Source organism: Coregonus clupeaformis, chromosome 23 (genome assembly GCF_020615455.1).
Source record: "Coregonus clupeaformis isolate EN_2021a chromosome 23, ASM2061545v1, whole genome shotgun sequence".
Lineage (NCBI taxonomy): Eukaryota > Metazoa > Chordata > Actinopteri > Salmoniformes > Salmonidae > Coregonus > Coregonus clupeaformis.
In genome coordinates, this window is record NC_059214.1 from 46,750,798 (window position 1) to 46,763,910 (window position 13,113).

General features: G+C 45.1%; 1 protein-coding gene across 1 annotated transcript; it reads left to right on the forward strand.

Annotated features, from left to right (window-relative positions):
- The first annotated feature begins 2,266 nt into the window (after positions 1–2,266).
- LOC121536570 (immunoglobulin-like domain-containing receptor 1) lies at positions 2,267–11,056 on the forward strand. Its single transcript, XM_041843952.2, has 8 exons — positions 2,267–2,540; positions 2,944–3,114; positions 3,593–3,742; positions 3,866–3,985; positions 6,466–6,612; positions 6,689–6,811; positions 7,151–8,052; positions 9,378–11,056. The coding sequence occupies exons 1-8, from the start codon at positions 2,477–2,479 to the stop codon at positions 9,414–9,416; spliced, it is 1,716 nt and encodes a 571-aa protein (XP_041699886.2). The 5' UTR covers positions 2,267–2,476; the 3' UTR covers positions 9,417–11,056.
- The last annotated feature ends 2,057 nt before the right edge of the window (positions 11,057–13,113 follow it).

The following is a 13,113-nucleotide window of genomic DNA, read 5'->3' on the forward strand; positions in this document are numbered from 1 at the left end:
GATTGTGCCACTGTGTGTGATTATTATGCCCTTTTATGTGTGTTTACATTGGATATGGAGTGTGTGTTTCTTATCGCTATCTATGTTAACCGATTAATACACACACAGTGCTTGCTCACAACTTTATTTACACACACAAACACCACAGATATACACAACTCTTCTAAGTTGGATGACATCACAATATCAGGAAGGAAGCTTTCGCTTCAGCATCTGGCCTTGACAGGTGCAGAATCCCTCTTCACTGTACGAATGGAGTGCATTTCATTTATAAACCACATTTCACAAGGTCTCAAAGCTCTTTACATTGGGTCCAGAAGAGCTGTTGAGCGTGGAACTCAAGCTGGCCTGTTTTTGTGTTGAGTGAATAAAGCTTGATTGCATGTTGGAGAGAGAGTTGAAAAGACTATTAACACAAAAGCACCCCTAGGCTTGTTTAACGTCACCACCCTTCAATGCTGGGACTTGGCCAAACTTTATAAAGCGACTGTCTACCACAAGTATGAATAGAGCCTTAGAATAGAACCACACCAACAGTATGAATAGAGCCTTAGAATAGAACCACACCAACATTATGAATAGAGCCTTAGAATAGAACCACACCAACAGTATGAATAGAGCCTTAGAATAGAACCACACCAACAGTATGAATAGAGCCTTAGAATAGAACCACACCAACAGTATGAATAGAGCCTTAGAATAGAACCACACCAACAGTATGAATAGAGCCTTAGAATAGAACCACACCAACAGTATGAATAGAGCCTTAGAATAGAACCACACCAACAGTATGAATAGAGCCTTAGAATAGAACCACACCAACAGTATGAATAGAGCCTTAGAATAGAACCACACCAACAGTATGAATAGAGCCTTAGAATAGAACCACACCAACAGTATGAATAGAGCCTTAGAATAGAACCACACAAACAGTCCCTGAACCCCCCAGCAACAATCAACCCTCCTTTCAGTGAAGGATGGACTACGACATTGCTGTGAACAGGTGTGGCAGGTAGCTTAGTGGTTAAGAGTGTTGTGCCAGTAACCGAAAGGCAGCTGGTTCTAATCCCCGAGCCGACTAGGTGAAAAATCTGTCGATGTGCCCTTGAGCAAGGCACTTGACCCTAATTGCTCCTGTAAGTCTGCTAAATGACAAAAATGTAAAATGTAACTCCCCTCCAGTCTTCACAGTACTGTGGCCTAGGCCTTTTCTTCCAGCCTGTAGATATATCCCAATTGGTGAGGAGTGTTTCTGTCTGTAATAAAGCCCTTTTGTGGGGAAAAACTCATTCTGATTGGCTGGGCCTGGCTCCCAAGTGGGTGGGCCTATGCCCTCCAAGGCCCACCCCTGCCCAGTCATGTGAAATCCATAGATTAGGGCCTAATTTATTTATTTCAATTGACTGATTTCCTGATATGATCTGTAACTCAGTAAAATCTTCGAAATTGTTGCATGTTGTGTTTATATTTTTGCATTGGATATAATCAAATCAAATCAAATCGTATTGGTCACATACATGTGCTTAGCAGATGTTATTGCGGGTGTTGTGAAATGCTTGTGCTTCTAGCTCTGACAGTGCAGTAATATCTAACAAGTAATATCCAACAATTTCACAAAATATACCCAATAAACACATCTAAGTAAGGAATGAATTAAGAATATATACATATATGGACGAGCGATGTCAGAGCGGCATGGACTAAGATACAGTAGAATAGTATAGAATGCAGTATATACATATGAGATGAGTAATGCAAGATATGTAAACATGATTAAAGGGGCTAGTGTTCCATTTCTTAAAGTGGCCAGTGATTTCTAGTCTATGTCTATAGGCAGCAGCCTCTAATGTGCTAGTGATGGCTGTTTAACAGTCTGATGTAAATGACTAAAATGTAAATGATGTGTGTACAAAGAAAAGAAAAGTGATATGGAACAGTCTGGTGTTGATCTTGAGTTGATATTAGAAAGATCACTACTTGTACTATGATAGGCCAATAGCTAAAGATATCTGATTTTCTCAAGGTACTCTATGTATGAAGGCATTTCCAGAGGGTTTATCTTGTTAATATAATCAATTTCAAAGTCCTAATTCTATTTCCCCGAACTATTTGATACATTTAGGCCTATATGTATTAAAAACTCGTTTCCACGTGCACGAACCTTCCATATAAATATATTTTTGTTTGTATTGCACCTGTTACGGCTCGATGTGGGGTCAGTGATGTCACCTGAAGCTGGGGGATGGGATTGGAAACGCGCGGAGGGACTCTGCCTGGGAAAGTTGCCTCGACACTTGTAGGGGAGTAGTTTCACCACAAAAACGAGGAAATTGAAGACTCCTATTTACATAAAATCAAGAAAGTGCACTGATGAAGGGTTGCTTCGACAAATGTCGCATGGTTTTATCAAATTAATTGTTTATTTCTGTATCGATTGACTAAAGGTTGGTCGTCTTTTAGAAGCTTCCGCGTTGGAATGGTGAAGAACAAAATGGGACATTTTATCTTGCTTGCGCTTCTGCTTGGTTTCCTGCCAACAGGTAAGGTTTTTAATCTAAAAGCGCTTTTAGATACGCCTCTAACATGTATTGAGCTTTATTACTTACAAAACACAACTGAATTGTTCGTTGTCTTGATTCTTTCCAAAATAAGCATGTTAGAATAAGTTAATAATCGACAGGTGTAAACATGACAAGGCCAACAAGTCATGGTCACGTGACCGTAAGGTGTTTACAAGCAGATGGGTGTTCTGGACAATTAATTTACTTTCTAGCTTCTTACATTAAACCTTGCTATAAATTATTGTATCAGAGTACTAATTTGCACTTATGTATACAAATTAAGAAGTTTGAAAAACAGTTTTTATTAAACATTTGAATGCTCACACATCCTTTTTATTTTTTACTATCCTCTCATTCTATCTCACCGCTCTCTGTCTTTCAGAGGTGTTTTCCATCCAGGTGATTGTTCCTCAGACAGAGAGGAGTACGGCTCTCTTTGCCTCGGTCATCATACGCTGTGACTACTCCACCTCCGCCAACGCACAGGACGTCCTGGTCACCTGGCGCTACAAGTCCTTCTGCAAGGACCCCGTGCTGGAATTCTACTCCACAGGTGAGATGTTAAAGGACAGGTAAACGAGTGAGGGCTGCATGGACACTAGTGTTGCCCTCCTTCTGTCTATACGTTATCATAGTCTTCTTATAATGGGGCTGTGGCGATTGTGATGTCATAAATCGAACTGCAGAGCTTGTGAGGTAGCAACAGGGCTGTGGAGATTGTGATGTCATATTGTAATAGAGCAATGTAATGTAATAATGGAACTGTGTAGTTTGTGATGTCATAAGGTGCTGTGGCGATTGTGATGTCATGCTTTGGAGATTGTGCTGTCATAATGGGAATATGACGATTGGGATGTAATAATGGAGCAGCAGAGATTGTGATGTCAGAATTGTATAGTGATGCCATAATGAGGCTTTGAAGATTGTATGATGTCATAGTGGTGCTGTTGAGATTGGGACACCAATATGATAATGGAGCTGTTGGTGTATAGTGATGTCATCATAATGCTTCCATTCTCCTCCTGCTGTAGCCTATCAGGCGGCTCTGCAGCTGGGCCAGGACCCAGCCAATGACTGTCCAGACCGCCAGCGCACCGTTCGCACCGTCATCCAGAAGAAGGGCACCAATGAGGCCACCCTGGGCTCTGAGTATCGGGAGCGCAAGATATCCATCCAAAACAGTGAGTGTTACCCCAACATAGTGAGAGAGACCCCAATTCTCAGATTTGTAAATGTTGCATTAAGTGTTATCATGCACATGTACAGTAAGTGCTTGTGTGTGTGTGCGCACCTGCCCTCCACAGAGGCCGACCTGGTTATGAATGAGGTGATGTGGTGGGATAACGGTGTGTACTTCTGCTCCATCGACGCACAGGGAGACACTACAGGAGACTCAGACCGCGAGGTCAAACTCATCGTTTACCGTAAGTGACTGCAAATGTTTTTTTTGCTTTTTCAGGATGTGTTAAAACTCTCAAAATGTTCACTTATACATAGGGCATACATAGTACATGTAGGGCAACCAAATGTATGTACTTGCATGTTCCACCAAAGCATTGCTTTCCTGGGAAAACCGTGGGCTGCCTGTGGCGCATCATTAAAAAGTGCCCTTAGGCTTGAGGACCAACTGTGCAGCTAATGTGTTACACAATAGTGGGTCATGTTTCATTCTTCCATAACTATGTTCCAGGGGTTCTCTATGCAAAACATGCATTCAACAAACAGTACACCATGTAATGGCCTATTTTGTCTCCATAAGAATATGAGTGACCATATATTAGTGTAGAAACGTGGCGCTGTGTGTGGATCTTTAAAAACAATGTGAGTAACACAGTAGAAAAACTCCACTACCCACTATGCACTTCTGTAGATCTGAAAGGATGGCACAGGTACAGTATAAACAAAATGATAGTATCTCCAGCACGACATGCAGCGGAGGCACGCGTCGACACACAAATCGAAGTGAGAGTGGCGAGGGGAAGGGGTCGGTTTGGGATTCAGCCCACTGCTCTCTCCTCTGTTGCTAAGTACAGTGCCTTCAGAAAGTATTCACACCCGTTGACTTTTTCCACATTTTGTTGTGTTACAGCCTGAATTTAAAATGGATTAAATTGAGATTTTTGTGTCATTGACATTATGGGGTATTATGTGTAGGCCAAAGTGGAATTATGTTTTTAGACATTTTTACAAATTATACTGAACAAAAATATAAACGCAACAATTTCAAAGATTTTACGGAGTTAGAGTTCATATAAGGAAATCAGTCAATTGAAATAAATTAATTAGGCCCTAATCTATGGATTTCATATGACTGGGCAGTGGTGCAGCCATGGGTGGGCCTGGGAGGGCATAGGCCCACCCATTGGGGAGCCAGGCCCAGCCAATCAGAATGAGCTTTTCCCCACAAAAGGGATTTATTACAGACAGAAATACTCCTCAGCAGCACCTTTATATTTTTGTTCATTGTAATAAAAAATGAAAAGCTGAAAGTCAATAAGTATTCAACCCCTTTGTTATGGCAAGCCTAAATAAGTTCAGGAGTAAAGATTTGCTTAACAAGTCACATAAGTTGCATGGACTCACTCTGTGCAATAATAGTGTTTAACATGATTTTTGAATGACTACCTCATCTCTGTACCCCACACATACAATTATCTGTAAGGTCCCTCAGTCGAGCAGTGAATTTCCAACACCGATTCGACCTCAAAGACCAGGGAGGTTTTCCAATGGCTCGCAAAGAAGGGCACCTATTGGTAGATGGGTAAAAATAAAACAAACAGACATTGAATATCCCGTTGAGCATGGTGAAGTTATTAATTACATTTTTGATGGTGTATCAATATACCCAGTCAATACAAAGATACAGGTGACCTTCCTAACTCAGTTGCCGGAGAGGAAGGAAACCGCTCAGGGATTTCACCATGAGGCCAATGGTGACTTTAAAATAGTTATAGAGTTTAATGGCTGTGATAGGAGAGAACTGATGATTGATCAACAACCTAAATGACAGAGTGAAAAGAAGGAAGCCTGTACAGAATACAAATATTCCAAAACTTGCATCCTGTTTGCAATAAGGCAATAAAGGAAAACTGCTAAGAATTTGGCAAAGAAATGAACTTTATATCCTGAATACAAAGCCTTATGTTTGGGGCAAACAGCACATTACTGAGTACCACTCTTCATATTTTCAAGCATGGTGGCGGCTGCATCATGTTATGAGTATGCTTGTCATCGGACTAGGGAGTTTTTTAGAGTAAAACAAAACGGAATAGAGCTAAGCACAGGCAAAATCCTAGAGGAAAACATGGTTCAGTCGGCTTTCCAACAGACACTGGGAGAAATTCACCTTTCAGCAGGACAATAACCTAAAGCACAAAGCCAAATATACACTGTAGTTGCTTACCAAGACGACATTGAATGTTCCTGAGTGGCCTAGTTACAGTCTTGACTTAAATCGGCTTGAAAATCTATGCCAAGACTTGACGATGGCTGTCTAGCAATGATCAACAACCAACTTGACAGAGCTTGAAGAATTTAAAAAAGAATAATCTGCAAATATTGTACAATCCAGGTGTGCAAAGCTCTTAGAGATTTACCCAGAAAGACTCACAGCTGTAATCGCTGCCAAAGGTGATTCTAACATGTATTCACACGGGTGTGAATACTTATGTAAATGACATTTCTGTATTTCATTTTCAATAAATTTGCTAACATTTCTAAAAACATGTTTTCACTTTGTTATTATGGGGTATTGTGTGTAGATGGGTGAGAGATTTTGTTTTATTTTTTTAATCCATTTTGAATTCAGGCTGTAACACAACAAAATGTGAAATACGTCAATGGGTATGAATACTTTCTGAAGGCACTGTATGTGTCCTACATGACCTCTTGACCTCTGTTCCAGATTGGCTGACGGTGCTGTTCATCATCATCGGGGCTCTGCTGCTCATGATGCTGTTCTGTATCTGCTGTTGTCAGTGCTGCCCCCAGAAATGCTGCTGCTACGTCCGCTGTCCCTGCTGCCCACAGACCTGCTGCTGCCCTGAGAAAGGTACCACACTCACACGAGTGAGCGCACACCCACACAGTGATACACACACTTATTCACACCTCTCCTCTCTCCCCAGCGGTGATGCAGCACAGGATGATGCGAGAGGCCCAGAAGTCAATGGCCCCCTGGATGCACGGCCAGCCCATCTACGCCCCCATCAGCAACCACACCTCCCAGGGCAACCCAGTGATGTACTCAGGTCAGTCTTATAATGTTGTTAGTTTTGTACCCTGCATGCTGTGAAACTATCTCCTGAACTCCGGTCAATGTTATAATGTTTTACCCTCAAGGTTCTCCCCAAAGAATGTAAGAGAGGCGCTGCGCCACCTTGTGGACTGGCTGCGCCACTATGTAAATATAGAAACACAAAAATCTCTGGGCACCCCCCCCCTCCAGGCCTCCCCCCGGCCGTACTCAGAAGCACCACTTGTTAAAGAATCCTGGGGAGAACCTTGACCATGCATGCTGTGAAATGATCTACTGGTCTCAGGTCAGTCTTATAACAGTGCTAATGCTGTGTGATTCGCTTTGTCTCCAGGCTCGTTCTCCGACGGGTACCCTACCAAGCCCAACTTTGCCATGGCCCCGATGGGCCCCTCGCCCCTGCCCCTGCCCCTCCAGCAGCAGCCTATCCCCCAACACCAATACGGTATCCACCACGGTAACGGCAGCGTGCACGGCGGGAGCGTGCACGGCACCAACCAGATGCTGGACTTCCTGGAGAGCCAGGTGAGGGGGGTGCACAGCCAGATGCCCCCTCCCCCTCATCATCAGCACCTGCCCCACCAGTACCAGCCCCAGGGAGTCTCCCAGGGAGTCCCCTTCACGGCCGGCCCCCCCAGCATGCTGTCTGCCCTGGATGAGATGGGGGTGAGGGGGGTGGAGAGGAGGGTGATCACCTTGCCCCCCATTGTCCAGCGGGTCCCCAGTTTCTCCTCTCGCAGGGGGAATGGAGGGGGAGGAGGAGGGACCAGTGGCGCACCCAGAATATCCAGCCAATCCAGCGGCAGCTCCAACCGCACTGGGGGTGGCGGCGGTGGGCGTTACAGTGACAACCGGCGTGACAAACACGACCCCTCCCCTCCGCGGCAGGGCATCCTGCGTAGCTACAGTGATGAGTCAGACTGGGGCGACCGAAGGGGAGGGCCGAGGAGGGAGGGGCAAGGCTCGGCCGGGAGGAGGACCGGGGGGTCTGGGTCAGCGCCACGGTCCCGTAGTCGTGACGACATGATGGAGGAACTGCGTCGGTCAGCCCCCGCCAGGCGAGACAGGAGCCACTCACCTCCTTCCCGTCGTCAAGGGTCCTGGAGCTCGGATGAGGAAGACAGCAGGAGGGGGGGAGGAAGGGGGGGCAAGGGGAAGCTGTGGCCAGAGAAACCCCCCAGCTACTCCTCCATCGAGATCCAAAACAGCAACAGGAGGAACTACGACCGCTACTCAGTAAGAAACAAACACGAGTGCTGATGTACGACTCACACCCATATAACATTGTATACTCACACATACAGATCAGGATCGTACTGTCCTGTAACAGACATACTGCAGAAACAGGATAGTACACACACAAATCCACAGACATTCACATGCACTCATTTGACCACACAAATGTAAACACTATTGAACTGATTTCTTCACCCTCTCCTCTCTCTCTCTCCCCATCCCTCTCTCTCTCTCTCCCTATCCTTCTCTCTCCCTCCCTATCCCTCTCTCTCCCTCCCTATCCCTCTCTCTCCCTCCCCATCCCTCTCTCTCCCTCCCCATCCCTCTCTCTCCCTCCCCATCCCTCTCTCTCCCTCCCCATCCCTCTCTCCCTCCCCATCCCTCTCTCTCCCTCCCCATCCCTCTCTCTCCCTCCCCATCCCTCTCTCTCCCTCCCCATCCCTCTCTCTCCCTCCCCATCCCTCTCTCTCCCTCCCCATCCCTCTCTCTCTCTCTCCCCTCCCTCTCCCTCTCTCTCTCTCCCTCCCCATCCCTCTCTCTCTCTCTCCCTCCCCATCCCTCTCTCTCTCTCCCTCCCCATCCCTCTCTCTCTCTCTCCCTCCCTCTCTCTCTCTCTCTCCCTCCCCATCCCTCTCTCTCTCCCCCCTCCTCTCTCTCTCTCCCCCTCCCCATCCCTCTCCCCCATCCCTCTCTCTCCCCCCCATCCCTCTCCCCCCCATCCCTCTCTCCCCCCACCTCTCTCTCCCCCCATCCCTCTCTCTCCCCCCATCCCTCTCCCCCCCATCCCTCTCTCCCCCCATCCCTCTCTCCCCCATCCCTCTCTCCCCCCATCCCTCTCCTCCCCCCATCCCTCTCCCCCCCCATCCCTCTCCCCCATCCCTCTCCCCCATCCCTCTCCCTCCCCCCATCCCTCTCCTCCCCCCATCCCTCTCCCCCATCCCTCTCCCCCCCATCCCTCTCCCCCCATCCCTCCTCCCCCATCCCTCTCCCCCATCCCTCTCCCCCCCCCATCCCTCTCTCCCCCCATACCTCTCTCTCCCCCCATCCCTCTCTCCCCCCCATACCTCTCTCCCCATCCCTCTCTCTCTCTCCCCCCATCCCTCTCTCCCCCATCCCTCTCTCTCTCTCTCTCCCCATCCCTCTCTCTCTCCCCCATCCATCCCTCTCTCTCCCCCCTCCCTCTCTCTCTCCCCTCCCCCTCTCTCTCCCCTCCCCTCTCTCTCCCCCTCTCTCTCTCTCTCCCTCTCTCTCTCTCTCCCCTCCCCCCTCTCTCCTCCCCCTCTCTCCCCCTCCCCTCTCTCTCTCCCTCTTTCTTTCTCTTCCAGGAAAAGAGCTCTCGTAGTGGTACCAGTGTGGTGATCTGAAACCTGCCTGTCTCTCTGTCTGAAACCTGTCTGTCTGTCTGAAACCTGTCTGTCTGTCTGAAACCTGTCTGTCTGAAACCTGCCTGTCTGTCTGTCTGTCTGAAACATGCCTGTCTGTCTGCCTTTTCCTCAGTGTAAACCAGGGATGCCCAGACTTTAGTTACATAGGATCTACTTTTTCCACCCTCTTCCTAACACGGTCTACCCCCCCCCCGCCCCCCGCCAATAACATTTCACCTTATTGATTGGATGATTTGCACTGCATGCTGTCAGCAAGCATAGTCTGGGTTGTAGCTACTGATTGCTAGCCTCACGCAGGTGTCCAGGTGATCACCTCTAAAAAGGCCTCTTTTACCATTTCTCCATCCTGGAATGGTTTCTTGTGACTCACCCGGAATGATGCAATCGTGGCTGTCTTTAATTTTGAGCTGGGCCTTGTAAAGATTGATAGTTGGGCAGCTAGTTGAAACTTCAACTCTTTCACTTTTCTCTCACATAGTTCACTTTTAGCTCATATTTCACAGTTTTGAAATGCATCTCGACATTTCCTTTCTTAGCAAGAGCTACGTTTGAACGTCAGATCAGACACACACCTTTAGAATTTGTTGTGGGGAAAAAATTATCTTCCTCCCACTCACTGTGAAAGTGGTCGATTTTCGGTTTCTTGCTGCTTGGTCCAGCACTCATATTAAAAACATAACCACAACTTCATAGAACAAAACATAGTAAAAAAACAGCTACCACTGGAATAACAAAGAATATTCTGTTACAGGTCTCGCAAGTGTGGAAATGTAAACATATTAACTGCAGACGGTTGCTATGGTAGCGACAGTTTGGAAAACAAATGTAGCAGCTATAGTGCCGCGGGTTGGTCCAATTTTATGTCAATCAGTTTCTTTAATATTTTGGCTGTGCAGTAATATTCGACAAAGGAGCTAACCTGTAAGCAAAGCATACAGTGCTTCAGAACTGTGGACCTCATTATTTTTAAGCAGACTCGATGGTAACGCTGTGAATTGCCTAAATCTATTTTTAGTGCGTACATTTTGAAAACTTTTATGTGGTCTACTAGAAAGAAGTTTGACTTCCTGGGCACCAATGGTGTAAACTGATGGTTTGTCTCCACAAACTGTCTGCCTGTCTCCACTGTCTGTCTGTCTCCACTGTCTGTCTGTCTCCACAAACTAACTGTCTGTCTGTCTCCACAAACAGTCTCTGTCTGTCTGCCTTTGGAAGAGAATTGGTTCTAAACCAAAATGATGATTAAGCGTAATTCAGAGTCCAGAGACGCGATAGTCCAGCATCCCATTGTGACATAGCTACGGGTCTCTGAGACCACTGCCCAAAATTCCCAACCAACACGGCTCCGCGTACACGTCCTCTATTAATTGGAATGTGTTGACAATTCGAGAAATTGCTTGAGCCACGCTGAGAATTCGAAAAGTATGAAAGCTAACGGTCCAATATTCTAGAACACTGCTGTGCATACGCAAACATGTTTTTGGACTCGCTTCAGGATGTATTGTAATAAGGTGACTCAGCTGCCTTTATACATGTACAGATTTGAAGCTTAAACAGTACTTTTGTAATACTGTGCTGTACTTTATATAGAATGGGATTGAAGGGCAAGGTGTATATGCAGGGAGGGAGGGAGGGTGGGTTAGAATACCGGAATCTTAAGGCACATATTTTACCTGTTGAAATCCATGTGAATTCTTCAATTTTAGAATACTTTTTTTTTGCCACATAATTTACCTATAAGACAATGTAAAACATATAGCACCATCACATCAATTGTAAGGAATGCTTTTTTTTTATTGTACATTTCATCAAGTGTGTATCTGTTTTCTTATTTTTTTTTATATATATATGTATAGTTGTATAGTATACAATGTTTTGTTGTAGATTTTGTAGTATGTTACCATTTCTTGTTCAGGTTTCCCCAAGTACTTCTGTCTGTTTACAGTTGTCTGTTGTATTTTAGTCTGTTGTGGTGGTGGGATAAATTATTCCATTGGTCTTGTACTTGGGATTTTGTACTTGGGATTTAAATGAAGTCAAGTGAAATCAGCTTTGAGTGGCATGTTGGAGAGTATGGTGGGTCTTTCTTATACGTCTATCACAGTTCTTAGAGGAAAATATATGACAGATAGAGATGCTTTAGTTAAACAAAGTGCTGTGTGTCTGCTTACAGTATGTGTAGATTTTTGCATTTAAAAAATACATTGTACTGGGAATATACTATAACTAACACTTTAAATCAATAGGTTTAGAGAACTTTAATTTTTAATAAAAACGTTTATCTACACAGGTTCCTCAGATGATATTATAAACTAATAATACACTGAAGAAAAATATAAATGCAACATGTAAAGTGTTGGTCCCATGTTTAATGAGCTGAAATAAGATCCCAGAAATTTTCCAGACACACAAAAAGCTTATTTCTCTTATTTTGGCCACATATTTGTTTACATCCCTGTTGGTGAGCATTTCAACTTTGCCAAGATAATCCATCCACCTGACAGATGTGGCATATCAAGAAGCTGGTTAAACAGCATGATCATTATACAGGTGCACCTTGTGCTGGGGACAATAAAAGGCCACTCTAAAATGTGTAGTTTTGTCACACAACACAATGCTACAGATGTTTTGAGGGAGTGTGCAATTGGCATGCTGACTGCAGAAATGTCCACCAGAGCTGTTGCCAGAGAACTGAATGTTAATTTCTCTACCTTTAGCCGCCTCAACGTCATTTTAGAGAATTTGGCACTATGTCCAACCGGCCTCACAACCACAGACCGTGTATGGCATCGTGTGGGCGAGTGGTTTGCTGATATCAACGTTGTGAACAGAGTGCTCCATGGTGGCAGTGGGTTTATGGTATGGGCAGGCATAAGCTACGGACAACTAACACAATTGCATTTTATCGATGGCAATTTGAATGCACAAAGATACCGTGACGAGATCTTGAGGCCCATTGTCTTGCCATTCATCCACCGCCATCACCTCATGTTTCAGCATGATAATGCACAGCCCCATGTCGCAAGGATCTGTACACAATTCCTGGAAGCTGAAAATGGCCCAGTTCTTACATGGCCTGCATACTTACTAGACATGTCACCCATTGAGCATGTTTGGGATGCTCTGGATCAACGTGTACGACAGCACGTTCCAGTTCCCGCAACTTCACACAGCCATTGAAGAGGAGTGGGACAACATTCCACAGGCCACAATCAACAGCCTGATCAACTCTATACGAAGGAGATGTCGCGCTGCAAATTGCCTTGACTAACCAGTGCCCCCGCACATTGACTCTGTACCGGTACCCCCTGTATATAGCCTCCCTACTATTATCTTATTTTACTTCTGTTCATTAATTATTTGCTTTTTTAAATTTGTATTATTGATCTATTTTTTACTGATCTATTTTCTACTTCACTTTTTTTTTTTTTCTTAACTGCATTGTTGGTTAAGGGCTTGTAAGTAAGCATTTCACTGTAATGTCTACACCTGTTGTATTCGGCGCATGTGGCAAATCAAATTTGATTTGATGAGGCAAATGGCAGTCACACCAGATACTGACTGGTTTTCTGATCCAGGCCCCTACCTTTTATTTAAGGTGTCTGTGACCAATAGATGCATATCTGTATTCCCAGTCATTTGAAATCCATAGATTAGGGCTTTTATGAATTTATTT